The sequence below is a fragment of the Ambystoma mexicanum genome, chromosome 6p (assembly GCF_040938575.1).
Source record: "Ambystoma mexicanum isolate Mex_15411 chromosome 6p, UKY_AmexF1_1, whole genome shotgun sequence".
In the NCBI taxonomy this organism is placed as follows: domain Eukaryota; kingdom Metazoa; phylum Chordata; class Amphibia; order Caudata; family Ambystomatidae; genus Ambystoma; species Ambystoma mexicanum.
In genome coordinates, this window is record NC_090935.1 from 1,126,245,843 (window position 1) to 1,126,262,119 (window position 16,277).

At 45.1% G+C, this 16,277-nt stretch overlaps 1 protein-coding gene across 6 annotated transcripts in view; it reads left to right on the forward strand.

Annotated features, from left to right (window-relative positions):
• Positions 1 to 16,277, forward strand: part of RFX3 (regulatory factor X3) — a 1,045,627-nt gene that overhangs the window by 639,014 nt on the left and 390,336 nt on the right. For all 6 annotated transcript variants that reach the window (XM_069625736.1, XM_069625732.1, XM_069625731.1 and 3 more), the window contains one exon: positions 4,202 to 4,276. In XM_069625736.1, the coding sequence (XP_069481837.1) occupies positions 4,202 to 4,276 (75 nt within the window). The remainder of the gene's footprint in view (positions 1 to 4,201; positions 4,277 to 16,277) is intronic.

The window sequence follows — 16,277 nt, forward strand, 5'->3', positions numbered from 1 at the left end:
CGTCCCACCTTCTTGGATTCTTTGCAATTCCTGTGCATGCCCAGGATCGCAAGAGCTCTGCACTCAGTGAACAGAGCCGCCAAGTTGCAGAGGCAGCCCCCCACCAATGTGTCACTGTAAATGTAAGCAGTGTGCCTACTCTTTCTGTAATAAAGCTGTCAGTATCAGGCACCGCACATCTCACCTCTTTATTATAATATCCAGCAATGCTTTGTATGTTTTTACTGAAGGGGCCAGTTGTGAAGGTAATGCAAATGTGACAAGCCTGTACACCCTGACCTGGGTGCTTTGGGGGCGACCAAGGAATCTTTTGCACACTGCTCCTGGGCCATGCATCATGGAGTGGGTGGCAGCACCCGACCCCCATGGTCAAGCAGGAGACATTGTCATGCCCTGTCAAACAAATATATAAGCCAGTATTGCCCTGTAAAATACATGTTCGTCCAACTTATTCCCAGCAATGTATGCCAGTATTCCCACTGTAAAACTATGTCATGCTTCTTGAACCCAATATTAGCCCAGTATTGCCACTGTGAGATGACGTTTTTCTGCTGGTTGTATCCAATATAGAGCAGTAGTGTCCCCATATGAACTAATATGCATGCTGGCTTCACCCAATATGTCAGCAAACAGCTGTAAGAACATGTTTTCATGCTAACTGTGCCCAATATATGCCAGCATGCTTTTGTGAGAACACTTATTTATACTGGCTGTGCCCAATAGATTAAAGCAGTCCTTTGTGAGAACACATTTCAGTTCAGCCTATGCCATTTATATGCCATCATTGCCCTGTACACACATTTTAATTAAGCTGGTCTTGCCCAATAGCATATGGAAGCATTGCAACGGCATTGGTCCCATGCTGCTGATGCCCTCAGGTGTTGCTAGGTCTGGAAAAGATCTGGGGCTAACTAATGGTGGGACTGTTGGGACTCAGAGCTAGCTAGCTTTTTGGTTGTAGTCCCTGAGCTTCTCTCTGGGGCTACAACCAAAAGACCCGGGGCTATAGTCCCCTCAGCCCACCCCTAGCAACGCCTCTGCCGATGCCCAACAATATATGCCAGCGTTGCCATGTAAAACATATTTTGTTATGCTGCCAATGCACAATAAATGGCAGTATTTGATTGTAAAAACAATATCAAGGTGTCTGCTCCCAAAATGTATACTAAGGTGCTAGTCAATAGTCCAAATGACAAAAATGGTCTTGAGTTCCAAACTATCATCCAAACTGGCCCTACCACTTAGAAAAAATATAAAAGAAAACTAGGCAGAGTGTGCAGCCTTCAGAGTTGTTCACCCCAATCTTTTTCAGGGCTTCCAGGAATCCCTCCTTGTTTCGTAACCAATGCTTATGCATAAAAAAAAAAATCCCTGGTTTAACAGTTCCAGTCCATCTTGTCAAAGTTACAAATGTTTCTCAAGTTTACAAAATAAAGTCTGAAGTTCCTGAAATTATCAAATGTCCAAGTAGCCATAGGTGGAGGGATACCTCTTTAAGCCCTCTCCACCACTCAGGTGGGTTTCATCCCACTATGATCACGTCTTGGTTGTCTCTCTGTTTCCCTTGAATTTGTTATTCACTTGTCTCATTGGGCCCATCTGGCTCCCTTGGATTTCTCTGTTCCAATGTCTCATTTACCTCCCGGGGGCTATTGGTAACCCCTCTTTACATATGCCTCTCTCGGTTCTCAGTAGTTTCTGAGAGCCATTTGGCCAATTACTATATTCATATTTCTTGGGCTCCCGTAACTGTAATTGTTACTTGGTTCTTTCTCTCTCTCTGGGCTTTTAGGCAGCTGGTGTTGGGTTGGGGTAATCCTCCCTTCTTCCTCTGTCACTCTCTGGTCTCTGCACCCCTCTTCACTATGAGCAACCCGGGTACCTTCTATGTTGCAGGGTTTGCTCCAGTGCTGTCTGCTTGGGTAGCTGTGGAGTTCTCCAAGGCTTTCTGGTATTCCCGTCTGGACACAAGCAGGTTTTGTGTTCCACACATCTCAGTATTTCTCTGCTCCTCAACTCCTTCATTGCGAGCAGAGGATTTGTTCCTCCATCGCGTTCTGGGTTCGCCGTTGTTTCTTGTGCATCTGGCCCACCACATACTCTGCATGGTCGTGCCTCCAGAAAAGGAAGGCTCTGCTCGGCCTTGGCCTTGCTGACGCTGCACGGCTCTCTGGCATCTCTCTCCTTCTCTCGGTACCACAGTGCAGCATGGCTCAGCCCCTCAGTGAAATGCTCACGTCGGAGACTCGCCTTTGTGTATTACTTATTCTCATCCATTCAAGGGTGATTGCGTCTTTAGTCTCACTCCTTGACCAAAAAGGGGCATATTGTTTATGTTCAGCTTTCAAGCCCACAGAGAGACCAGAATTATCTTGAGCTAAACATCTAAAGGCACTTTCAGTTTTAGTTTGCGTCCCATAGCTGAATGTAAACTCAGTTTCTCAGATTACCATGTATGCAGAATAATGCCTTAGGTTTGGGGAGTTGCCCAATGGAATGGGAGCTCTTGTCCCTTTAAGGGGACACACTCCCAGTGAGGTCCCACTTTTCCAAACCCCTAGGGTGTTTTTGCTTAGCAGGCACACATCTCTAGCCTCAAAGGGGGTAGCTGCCCCCAGGGAAGAAAAGACTAAGCACTGTTTAAAGCTGGTGCTACTCAATATATTTTAGCATTCCACCTCAAGGAACACATTATCATGCTTGTGTGCCCAATATGTACCAGCATACTAATGTAGGAGCACATGTTCATGCTGGCTGTGCGTAATGTATTCTGCCACGGTAAAAGCAAATGTTCCTGAAGCCTAGGCCCAGTATATGCCAGCATTGCTCCTTCAAAGGTTTCATGGTGCCTGTGCTCAACAAATTATGGCAGCATTGCCTCTGTAAAACCATGTTTTCATTTTGCCTTCCCCTGCGCGCACATGCATACTCACTCACACACAAACATGTACAGGTATTATTTTGTTATACTTACCTTTGCCTCACCTTGGAGTCCATGCCAGTTCCCCTCTGCCGTCGCCAGCTCTCCTTTTCTGGCAAGAAGCAGGAAACGCAGAAAAGTGTCCATCAATGCCTCTCCCTGAGTCCTGCCTGTGACACATACCAGGGGTTGTGAAGTTGTCACCACCAAAGGCCCCGAACATCTGAGATGCACTGTGTGGCCCCTCCTATGGAGGATGCCTGTTGTAGACCCTCCCACCATTTCCTTTGCCAATGGGGCCTTTGCCAATGGGTAATGCAAAGTTGAGGAAACCGAATGCCCCCATCCTCACTAAGACTCGTAGGCATGTGCGGGCCGAAGAATGAGAGCCTACTGGGAACCAGACTCCTTTCAGCTGAGGGAGCACTCTGCGTTTACTGGGTATCAGTGGCCAGTATTGGTGGGCTGCCATTGTGAGAAGTAAGCCAAAGTGGCTGAAAAGCAGTAGAGTTTACAAACTGCACACCATGCAGGTGGCAACAGTGCGCGTTATAAGAACTTTTACCATGACATAACACAATCGGGGTACTGATTGCTACCCTTAGCCGGGCAAATGACAGCCATGAAGCTTGTTTACAGTTAACATCTGTACGGCAGTTTAAAGATCCTGTCAGCATAGCGGAAGCTGTAATAAGTGAGTCCATTTGTCGACAGGTGGCAGCAGGTGTTCACCACTGTGGCAAGATTTTCTGTGTGCTCCCATTTTTGGCATAGCATAGTATTAATGATTGAGTTACGGCTATTGCAGGTGACGTTGCGCCGTGCACTCTGCGTGGCGTAGCAGAGGCTGTGCCTCTTTAACATTAAAATGTTTCCCCCCTTTTCAGAAAAGAGCAGTAGCGCAGATTGTTTTGATCTCTAGACAGAACCGACACGTGTGAATTGCAATTAGAGAACGTGAGAAGCGTGTTAACTGTGACAGTGTTAAAATAAAAAGACTGCAACAAAAGTATTACATGTAAATGTTTTTCGCTAGGGACATCAATTAGATTGTTGATGATGCTGAATTTGGTATTGTTTAATTGTGATTTGGTTTATGAATATGTGCTTTTTCGTGACTCCTTTCTCATGCCTCAGGTGTGTTGACTTTGTGAAGGTAAAATGTGATTTTCTAGCAGTGACTGATTATCTCTTTTGTAAATAAACGATTCCAATGAGCTTTTAAACAGGTTGTCATGAATTCTCTGTTCAGCCCTCTACTATCTTGTCTTCTATTATCAGATTGAAATGGCGATCGAGACGCTGCAAAAGTCTGACGGCCTTTCCACTCACAGAAGCTCTCTCCTCAACAGCCATGTAAGTTGCCGCCACTTCCTTGAATTCGCGGTTCTCTTGTGTTGTGTGTGTTCGTCTGCTTTTGGGGGATTGCTGGTTTTCCTGTTTGCATCGTTTCGCTTGCTTTGTGTCTTCCTTTCCCGACCCCTTGTTCACCTGTCAGCTGGAATAACAGCAAGGTGTACCATCCCCATCATCACTCGGTTCTATAGAGCTTGGGTGTGTTCCGCCACTCCGACTAACACTGCCGCCTTATGGCAACCAACACAACATTGCTGTCATGAAACTGTTTTCTAAATTATTCAACATAACTGGGCTGCCATGTTGTAAGTATCCTGATTGCTGCAAAATAATCTGCCGTTGTGAAAGCATTTGGAATCTTTCCTCGCCGCAGGAAGAAGTGTAGTTTTAGTGTTAACTGCTTTATTTTGAAATGTTGCCGGAACAGATGTCTGTCTGGGTGGCTTTCCTCTTTTTTTCTCTGTTATAACATTTTATATCTTGTGAAATCCCAAATATTTACTTCATGTATTATGTGGGTCAGCCGGGATCCTGGCCAATCTAGAATTCCTCCAGGTGAGTGATACAGCTCGTAGAGTGTCAACTCTTTATCCGGCTCTAGAGCGAAACCGCGTTCTGCAAAGGATGAGTAGAAATTTAATAAACGACTTTCCCTGAAAAAAGCCCGATTTGTAAATCTTTACCAAAGAGGACGTGGGCGGGTACTCCACTGATGCCCCTTCAAAGGGAGGCAGCTCTATCAGCAGTGTATCCCAATGTCCTAAACCTCTCCCCTACCAGAAGCAGATCTGTGTTAGCGCGTAGTGAGTGAGGAAAGGGAGTGCAGATGTAATATTCCTATCCCGGCAATATTAAGGCTGTAGGTCAAGAGTAGCGCTATCCCTCCGATGCTCACACTCATTGATTCCTCATTGCTAGCGCAGAGCTTCCAGAACAAATGCACAACTTGGCTTTCTCCCTTCTTCTGCCTCCTTATATAGGAATATGAGCCGCAGCATGTTGGACCTGATGGCAATCTTTTATTTTTGCGGAAGGAAGACCCAGGCACAGACTCTACCAACAATGAGGGAATGACATTGATCCTGGAGACATTTTTAGGAAATGCAAGTAAAGGGAGCGTGTGGTACAGTGGGCCGGGATGATGAAAAGAGTGTCTGCCTCTAGCATCTTCTTAAGGAATCAAACACAAAGTACAGCAAAACTAAGATCTTTATGTTTCAAGACACGGATAAGGCGATGGATGTTTGTCTTAGAGGAATTCTTCAGAAATTAATCCTACAATTTAAGATAACATGGGCACAAGTGGGGTTAAGGGTTGCGCCAGTTATAATTTACATAGTGTTCTGCAGCTTGGAAACAAGCAATTATGTTTCCATACCATCATGAAAAATCTGTGTGCAATCCATATACATTTGAAAACCAAAACAATGCATTGGTGCTGCAAAAGAACCCAAGCAAATGCTTCCTAGTGATTTGTAAGGAAATCCCATGGGGAATTCCATGAGAATCACATGTAGTTGGTATTTGGAATCGTGTCGCACAGCCAGAGATCTGCCTGCACGCTTGGTGGAGGTGGTCCTTAAAGGGCACCCTTACCGCAGTGTTCCTTGACGGAACATTTTTCAGATATTGGTTTCCGTGGCCTTGATGATAAATGTGCTGTACGCAAACCTGCCCACTTGCAGAGATCATCTGGAAGCCCTTGTGGATGGATACTGTAGAACAGGTTGCTGGCATTCTACCCACTCCCAAATGAAAAGGGAATAAGAACTGATGAGAGGGAAAGAAGGTTTCTGATCACAATGAAACATGTTATTTGAGATAAAAGGTGTGAACACATTGAGGATGTGTATGGGTATCAGCGAGATTGTATACACTCCAACTTCTAGACAGCTTGATAATACTTTATTATGCTGTGCTGACATAATCTTCAGTGACACTAACATGCACATATGTGAAGGCTCTTTCGCAGCTCTACACCAGCTTTGCACTACTCGCTTCACTAGTCGAAAGAGTTTGAGCGTAGATCACTGGGACATAGCTTTGATGGTAGACGAACAGAAATTGAAAAGGGACAAAGAAATTAAACGGAGGCTAATCTTTTGATCATTTGCAAGTTTGAAGGTCACTGATACTTGACTTTCAGATTCTTCAAGCAAGCCTCTCCTTTAGGCAATGTAGGTGAAACTGATTACATTTCAAATTTGACGAAAATCTGTTTCCTCATGAGTTGCTTCTGCCTGGTAAGGCTAATATGAAGAATAATACCTTGTTTGAGAAAACCATAATCAATGAATGTTGACCAACATTGTGCCAGTTTCCGCTTGGGTCACTTCTGTATTTCGAATTTGAAGCTGCCTTTATCAACTAGGACAGTGTTAACTCCTTCATCAGGACAACATGGCTTGCTAGATCTGAGACTCAATCTGGCATACCTCTGGTTCTTTGTGCCAAACGACTATAAGACAAAAATACACAAACCTTTTATTTTAAAAATTGGTCTGCGCTATTTAAGCGATTCTCAATGTACAAATGTGCCACCTACTAACCCTATTCTTGCAGTAACATGTATAACTCCTGATGTAGGTTCACATTCATTTAACAACTGTCCATTGTACCCTGGGAAATACTAGAAAGGATGAGTGCCCAAGTAAGGGTGGGGGGCAAGGTGACTTAGTCAAGGGGCTTTATGAATCCGGCTGATTGTGGTCCCAGGCTGGGGTCTTTCTATTAGCTTCTAGTTCGCCAAGCACACTCATTTTTTTTAATCTGACAAACTCCTAAGAACGTGAAGTATTTGTGCAGAGCTCCATAATTGCACTGCTGAAGAGGTTTAAGTAAACTGGAAGAGTGTGAGCAAGAGGAAATGAGTTCAGGAGATTAGCACCACCTTGTTTGAGATTATTTTGTTGTGAAATGCTATAAGGATTACACAGGGGAAGACTTGCTCCGATCTAACCGCACACTAAAGCGCATATGCAATGCTGAGAGTTACTAAACATTCATTTTTCGAAATTGTAATAATACATGAGAACATGTGTATTTGTAGTGGTCCTCCTTTCTACAATGTATCTTGAGCAGTCGCATAGAGACAGATGTAAACTTGGCCAATGCATCATACATCAGGGCGGACTATAGAAAATGCTGTTCTAGGAAATACTATCCAAAACCCGAACTCCAAATACAAAAGCATCTGATCATAGTGGGAATAGAAAACACATCATGTCTGTCTCTGGAGTTAAAAAAGACACATCTAGCGTAAAACGATGAGGAGAAAATAACAAAGTCTACAAGAAACCTCTACTAATAACACACTCAAAAGGAGTGAAAACGCCAGGAGGGATGGCAAAAACAACGTACCTTGCCTGTTGGCAAGGACCAACTTCTCACGACATACTGTGTCCACTTCAATCAAAGAAACACGTGCATCGTGGTGCTGAAAACCATAATAAAACATATCATGTGTCTTGACCTGGATACAAAAAGAGGAAGGAATTCTATTAAATTACTGGTTGCATGGTTGCAAGTGTGTACTTCTTACCATATACAGACTGTGGAGAGCCGCTGTTGCCAAAGTCGTTTCAGATGCAAAGAGAGAAGCGAGAATGTGACTTAGTTAAATGCTTGAAAGCAATGTTGTTTCGCACGCGGCAGACGCACGGTGCCGTCAAGGCAAGCCAGTAGACTTGTATAATATGCAGTGGTCGAAGTGAGCGGGAGCGGTGTTCCACTACTTTTCTTGTTTACTGTTAACAGGTTCACTGCTTTTTGCACCCATTTCCACCATTTCGGAACTGTTCTTTATGAAGTTAAAGCACACGTCTCCAATTCACCACAGAATATCAGTTGCAGTTAAACTGAAATCTGTTTCAACTCAATTGGCTGTCAACCAGCATGGCTGCAACTTGAAAAACGTGTTGCACGTTGCTCCTTTCCTTTCTACTGTGTGCCCCGCCTGAGTCACAGTTCCACTACTTTTTGGTAGACGTCTATCAGTGGTAATATGGCTTTTTTAGCAGCGCTATTCCATGCACATTTCAGGTTTGGCCCTTCCAGCACTCCAAGGCTTCTGTACCCCTTGTATGCATGCACAGTGCATTTAGTAAACCATCATAAGAAAGCTTGGCTGTCTCTGAAGGCCCATTCCCATTGGCTGTGTAGGTGCATGACACTAAATCAGGCACCCGCTTAGGGGCCGTTCGTTCTAATCCTGTCCATGTCGGGATTTGCAATGTCGTCATGTCCTGCCGACACCTGGCAATGTGTAAGTGCGCAGGTGCGAGCAATGAACGGTGAGCTAGGGCGTGTCAATTCAGGCTTGAGTAAAGTGGCATGATTTTCTCTTTTTGCGCAACACTGGAATGCCTGTGAAGGTGCGCAGTAAATCTTGGAATGTGTTTGTCTGGAACACTGGTGCACAGCCACACTTGTTCCTCCTCCAGTGGATCTGTGGGTCATCAGTCTGTCGCGGCGTGTTTTGCAATCCAAGCGGGCCTGTGGGGTCAAGCTGACATCCAATTAAGCTTGGAGGAAACAAGAGAATGGAAAACATAGAGTCTGCAGTGGTTCTGTTTACGGTCTTGGAATTCAGCTGAAGTAATCTTGCTCGAAGCATCGGCTGCAACTGAGAAGCCGTTCGGCTTCTGGTCGCGATCTTGCACAAGAACCTTTTGCCGAAAAGGAATGGCCGTGCAGATCCAAACACACCATGAATGCAGCCATTGCGGCTCTCTGTTGGCCCCTGGCACGCACGTAACCAGAGAGCAAGTAGATATGCTGGGAAAGAGCTTCTGTAGAGTGGCCTGGCCTGGGCACATTTCCTATAACCCCCGCAGTCCCACAGGAGGCCCTTGCAAAGAGTTCACCTTTCTCTCAACGCGTCCCGTTGTCGCTGGTAAATAACTTGTTTAAAGCTGTGGCTTCCCTTTCTGGCGTTCTTATGTGTCCTGGTTGTCTGTAGAGCAGGGGCACAGCTGCAGTAGTGTGTCGGAGCTCTATCGCCAATAGGGAGCAACTCCTGTAGGAAGAAAGGGGCATTACGTGTAAGGAGGCCTCATTAATGGGGGTGAGAAGGAGACATGGTGGGAAGGAACACATCCAAAAGTGCTGGGGTTGGTGCCGGAATTGCTCAAGGCACTGCTTGGGAAGGTGCATTTGGAGTTCTTCTCTGACCTTCAAAGAGACATTCATTCGTACATGTGCTCGTGTCTTGCGAGCTCTGGAAAGTCAACAGCATGAGGTCAAGCCTGGGCTTTTATAGCTAGGACTTTCAAAGTGCCTATCTCGCCCTCTCTGCAGAGGAGCCTTGTCACTTGAAGTGGATGCACGTGAGCGTTTATCTTGTAACATTTGGTCAATGCTGAGTAGCATTTGTGTTTGTTTTCCCATATACCATCATGTGTGGTCTAATGGAAATTTGTAACCGATATTTGTATCTATCTTGTGAAAAGCCTTCACCACTTGTCCGATTTAATGCCGACCTTATGCCTCAGTGTCTCATGAAGGTAGACAGGTTACTGGGCACACCTAGTGTTTAAAGATGGTACCATAATACAGACATTCAAGTGGCAAAACAAGGTACCACTTGTGCGATTAATGCGGTTCACTTTCAGTGCTGCCCACCTAAAGAGGGACCTTTGCCCAGAGTTCCTTTCATGGTGTTTTTATGTTTGTTGTAACACGATTGCCATCAGTATTAGATGGGCCAGAATAGTAAAAAGAGGTAGTATTTAAGATACTGCTTTTTACCGACTTATGCGGCCAAAAGCTCTTAACATCAGGCATTAGCATTATTACATTTTTTCCTTGAGGGAAGGCAGTCGAAAGCACATCCATCCATTCATTTAAGGTACCAGAGTATAGAGAGACCTGACCTCCTGAGGGAGTGAGTATTTGGGCATCTGTCATCTTCAGACATGATGCACAGAAGAGTCAGTAATGATCCTTCTGTGCATTATTGTACCTGGCTGAGAAGCAGTGGGCTCCTCTTCTCTAGCAGATCGGTCCCCATCCCAGAAACGTGATGGAAACACAGTCCATGGAACTTTTCTGAATCACTGCATGCAGTATGGTTGAGAATCTGCATGTTTTCCTGCCGATGGGACAGCAAAGTCCTAATGCTGCGGCCACCCTCACATTTAATCATGCAGTAGCGGGAGCTACGGCTTATGGTACCCAGAGGCGAAAGGGGCCTCATATGTCTTATGATTATTGTTATTCTCTTTACGAGGTCCCATAATGTTTCGGAATGTATACAGTTAGTGTTGCACCTAGCCACTGTGTTTTAGATGTGTTGCTGAAAGTAATCTCTCATCTTTCATTGAAATATGGTGATTTGGAAACGTCTACCCACTGTGGCCCTGATTCACAGAAGCATTTTATAATGGCACAACCCCACAGGAAACCGATCTGGGAATCAGGCCCAGTATGTTTACACTACAATGATTGTAAATGCACAACTTTTACATACCCATTTTGTTTCAATTTCTATTTGTATATTTTCGGAATTACCCATCACTTTGTATAATAATGCCCGGTTGAATGCGTTTTTTTCTTATACACACCGGTGGGCTAACCAAGAGAAATGTGGTGTTTCTTACACCAACTAGTTAACAGAGCCGATTCCATACTTAATACCAATCACACAGAATGTTCCAAGTACGCACCATTCAAACACATGCGTTGCTTATGTAGCACTTCTGTAGCTGCACTTTTGAGGGGAAGAACAGCTGCTTTCATTCATTGATCTAAGTATCCCAGCAGCAATTCTGCGGCTCTTTTTCTCCTTCGATTGATAGCAGCTCAACACATCATGCATATCTACTACAGAAGATTCTGTTTCCTATGCCAAGCTTTTTAAGGCTGGCTTGTGCCAGTGAGCCGGCTTCTTTGCGAGTTTGTCGAGGATCTGTAACAGTGATTCTAAATGAGTGTCATGCTTTAGCTCATTCCGAAATATTGCACCCTGGCTCTTCTCCCTTTTCTAGTTACCATCTTTGTCTATATTGGCGGGCAGATATTCCTCCTCCCCATCTGATTCAAGATGCAGCTATGGTCCCTCCACCTTCTTTCCTTCATTACTTCTCAATAAGGCCACATGTGGAATGTCCTGTGCAGGACGGTTTCCAGTGCTGAGGAAACCCTGGTCACCCCAGTGTAAATCAGGACGTCGCAGATCGGATGTTTGCCTAGAGCTGAGGTTCGGAGTATTGTGGGAGCTGTCTAGTCATTGCTGGTAATAAGCGGTGCAGCTGGAGATTATGAATTTCATGCATGGTCATGGTGATGAACCATATCAGTAATTGGCAGCTGAGAATGTTGCCTTCCATCGGCACAGGATGCTTCAGTGCTGCTATATCTATAGTATTAACAACATCATTAACTCCCTTTTTATAGAGCACACAACATCAGGTTTATTTCTTGGTGACCCAGGAAGATTGATTCTGACGCATGGACGGAAACGTTTGGAGATGAGTGCATCCAGGTGCATCTACTCGGCATTCTTACAAAAGAGGAACATGGCTGGGGCTTTTGGTGCACTATCTCGTGAAGGGAAGTGGGATACACATTCATTTTGCAAAAGTAAGAGATGCTATTGGGAGGAAAAGGAATCCTACCAGGACCGAGGGAGTGAGTGGCTACATTTCACCGGGAGCTTCTGGAAATCATTTCAGTTTCTCCCTCATTTTGTGGGGTATGTGCCTGTGCAGCCAGAATCCAGGGCATGTGGCTGCTAGTAGGGATGAAGCAGACAATCGGATATGCTTCTTATGTAGGCATCGTAATAGGTGCCTCCTTTATACAGAGGGTATTACTTGGCTTGGTCCTGCATATGCGTGTTTTGTGTGTGGGTGCACTGACAACCTTGCAAATAGCTGGTGGTGTTGAGCGCACTTGAATGCAACTATCTAGCATGTCTGTGAATTCCAGTTTGGGAACAGAACTAAGCACCACCTACTTTTCAGGGGACAATTTAGGGGCACCCCACATTGTTCCGAGGCGTTTCTGTTGTGCCTGGTGGCCTGCAAAGGTGGAGGCTTAGCCATGCCAAAATCAAGGGTGAAGGAGCACTTTTTACAAGAACCGATTGGGCCGCTGCTTCTTATGTTCAGTGTCTGAGGGCAAGGCATCTCCAAGACCTGACCCTTTTCAATAGAGGATATTCTATCCTCCATCTAGGTCTTCCTCTGTTGTTCTCCATATAATATTATGGCTTATGTTATGGGACACAGATGTTTTTTTAAGCTGATAACCAGTCTGGATGTCAGACAAGAGAGGGAGAGAACTTTCTGAGCATTATAGGTTCGGGAGAGACGTTCTGCCGCAGGCAAGGCCCTCTTATGTTGGATGGTTCCCCACCTGTTGCAGTAGGCAAGGAAAACACACCACCAGTATTCTTGTCACACACCTCCACATGACTCACAACACCTGCAGATCTCCTTCTCAACAACCTCACCTTCTCTATGTTCCACGCTCTATCATCTTCGGACCTAATAGCATGTCTGACCACCTAATGGCCACAGGCAGTTTGATCCTTACCATGTCCCCAACTTCAGGAGAACCACCTCCCCTCGCACCAACGCTTTCATGCAACATTTTGTTTCTGAACTGACTTCTCCAAATATTCTCCACCCCACACTATTCTCCACCACACTCTCCATCTTACTCTCCCATCACAGGAGTTCTCCCCATTGTGATGAATCCTGTGGAGTCATCACTGATTCCCCAGTGATGATCTCCTCCCATATGGCCAAGGGGTGGTACTATGAGGGAGGATCATGTGGGAGGGGACGAATGCCGGGAGCAGGTGATGACTCCATTAGGAGAGACTTGGTATTCCCCCGCCCACCTTTAACACCTACACTTCTGATGGCATACTGTCATTCCAGTCAGAAGTCCATTCATACCTCATACACACACCTAACATAGCCTGTCTCTGAGAACGGTCGTGCTGAGAAGCTGCGGTCTTGCAAGTTGGTGAGCGCGGAACGTTCAAGAGCGCTGGAGGAGGGCCTGCAGTGCAAAGGAGGCTGTCCCAGAAGGGAAGCTTTGTCGCAGCAATGTGCCAGGAACGCTGCAAGACACCAGTGAGTCTGCCCAGAACCATTGGGGGCCCCAGGGTGTTCCTACAGGCATGTAAGCAAATAAGAACTTTTGAATACCAACCAAGTAAAGTGCAAGGACAAAACTTGCACAAGTCCTCATGTATGAGAAGTCAATGTGGGGAAAGTTGAAACAAGTAGTTCCTCAAGCCAATGAAGAAGAATCACAGTGAAGTACAACTGTGCTAGATTGAAAGACAGTGAAGTGAAGAAGTAGTTCTGCTGAAAGAACCACATCAGGCAGTGATCATTTGGGGGAGAGATACCTGGCAGAGAAGTATACATGGGAATCTACAAGACCCAAGGAAGGGATTCCTGGCAGGGGAGTATATCAGGTAATCCACTCAAAGCATATGGAAGAATAAAAAAGTGTGGCTAGATACTTGGCAGGGGGTCTAGGAAGCTGATGAAGGAACGTACTGGCAAGCAGAAAACCAGACACTTTGAAGATAATTAAGAACTTTAAGATTGTAGGAAGATACCTGTCAGAAGAGTAGACAAGGGGTCTAAATAACATACTAAGGATTGCTGTTAGGAGAGTATACCAGGAGGTCCATGAAAGTTACAGAAACGGACATTTTTGCTATTCTTAAGAAACTGTTTGAAAAATACATGTTTGCCATTATACCTGGAATATCCAGGGGAAGGGTACCACCCTCTGAATCCAAGGGTTTCTCCTTGCAAAATACTATTATCATTGGATGTATTTACTTGCTTTAATTGTGAACACTTTTTGGCCAAGCACAAGCTAGAGACATTGACCTTTTTACCTTACACCTTTAGTTGTTCCTTTTCAGGGTGATGGTCCGATTTAGTATGTTTTGGACACGAGGACAGTTTATATAATTTTGACACCTTAACACAGACTGATCTTTAGTTTTACTTTCATAGGTAGGGACACACTCTTTAGGATAGGGGCTGAGAGGCCTGTATCCAACCCTTTTATTTGTATAAAGATGTCTGATAATGAAAATAGTACAACGTTTTGTCCACCTCTCATTTTTGACCCCTCAGACCACTGAATGACGTAACAGCTTGGTATTGGCCTTCCTCCCCCTGAAATGCCAGAGGTGCAATGAGCAGTGAACCTGTGAGCTATTACAAATTCATTCACTGGAGCATTCCAGTCCCTGCCATTGGCCCATGGCCACCTTATGGCCTCTTTCAAGATTCTGTTGAAGCGTTTCACCACCCTGTTGGTCTGGGGGGTTATATGTGATATATATGACATGTTTGATCAGCTGATTCAAACTGGCGTTGCAGTGTGATTATTCAGGTAGTATTACATGAGATTGGAGGACTCAGTAGGTCACCTCCTAGTGCAAGCATTCATCTCTTCTGATTGCCTGTCTCCTCTGATACTTTGCTGCTGGATTTTCATGAACTCTGATTTAAACTGGCCACCAATGATTCACTGACTGAACCGATGTACACTTTTTGTTTTTCTTTACAAAGAGATTCCCATTTGTGTGAGACTGCTCTTCTTTTTCTCTTGCCCTGTAGATCCCATGGTATTGGACTCCCTCCTCTCATCCAACCAGGCCCTGGGATCAGTCACAGGCCACATGGGGGAGGACATGGGAGGGCATGGGGTAGGGAGGGGAAAAGCTAGGTCATACATGGGTAGTTGTCCAATATTCTTCCTTCCCTCTCAACCTGAATTGCGACCTGTTGTCTGTCACAATAACACTCGGGTATCCATCACATCCACACAATTCCTCCAAGAACTCGAGCGCACCTTTTGCAGTTATGTGGGGGTTTCACCAGTACTTGCGCCCACCTGCTTGCATTCATGACCAAGTTCTATGAGATGATTTTGTACTTCAAGTGGAACAATCTTGTCACTTCGCTTCAGCATCCCACCCTGAATCTCACCTACAACTTATCCCTCACATTCCACAATGAGGGCAGGCCGATTCTTCAAACATCCGGTTACTAGGCCTCCCCCTGGTGTACCGCCTCATGGCCTCCTCCCATTCCACTTGAGGAACAGGTAAGGTTGACATTTCCGGAACCACCACCTGGTTCTCCTCATTGTCCACTGAAGAAGAGAAGCCCATCGAAGACGCCTCCAAAATGTGTGACCGAGAATGAGAGGACATCAGGAACCCCCAATGTGGCCGGGGATGCGAAAGAGAGCAAAGGAGCAATGTTTGCATCAAAGTAGATGTTTCTAATATTAATTCAAAGATGTGATGATTCGCTCTTAACCAATTCCCAGGAGGCTACAAACCCAGTGACTTGTGTAAAGAAGCCCCTCAACACTCACACCAGAGAAAATACAATCCGCTAGGGAAAAAGGGCCAGCACACCTCTTGTAAGGAGAACAAGGTTTATTCTCATAAAAAGACAAGTATGCAATGGCAAAGGACTCTGCTGCTCTGAGTGCTCTGATAAAAAAAAACATGGCCGATGGCTTATAAATTAAGAAAGCATCAAAACTGATGTACATTACATACGGTACAAATCCACGTTGCTGGTTGGTACAATCCTATACATAGGCAGCCTGCTCCATATGGGATTCCTGGTTATTGGTTCCAGCTTCTTCGGTCCATCTTCTTCCATGTGGGGTTTTACTCACTGCTATAATAGTGAGGGAAAGCAAAACTATTTAGAGTAAAAAAATGCCTTCTCCACCATTATAAACAGGAGCTATGTTTAATATGCAACAAAGGTATGGAGAGCACAAGAGTAAAGTGTCCTTAGGTTTAGGAGTAAATCCATGAAATAACTAGCACAGACCCTAAGCAGAAGCACACCCTGTCCCTACATAATAGTGACAGGGTGTGGTTCTGTTTAGGGTCTGTGCTAGTTATTTCATGGATTTACTCCAAAACTTAAGGACACTTTTCTTCTCACCGCGTCATCAGGTGCCGGGCTCCATAATTAGAAATTAAGTT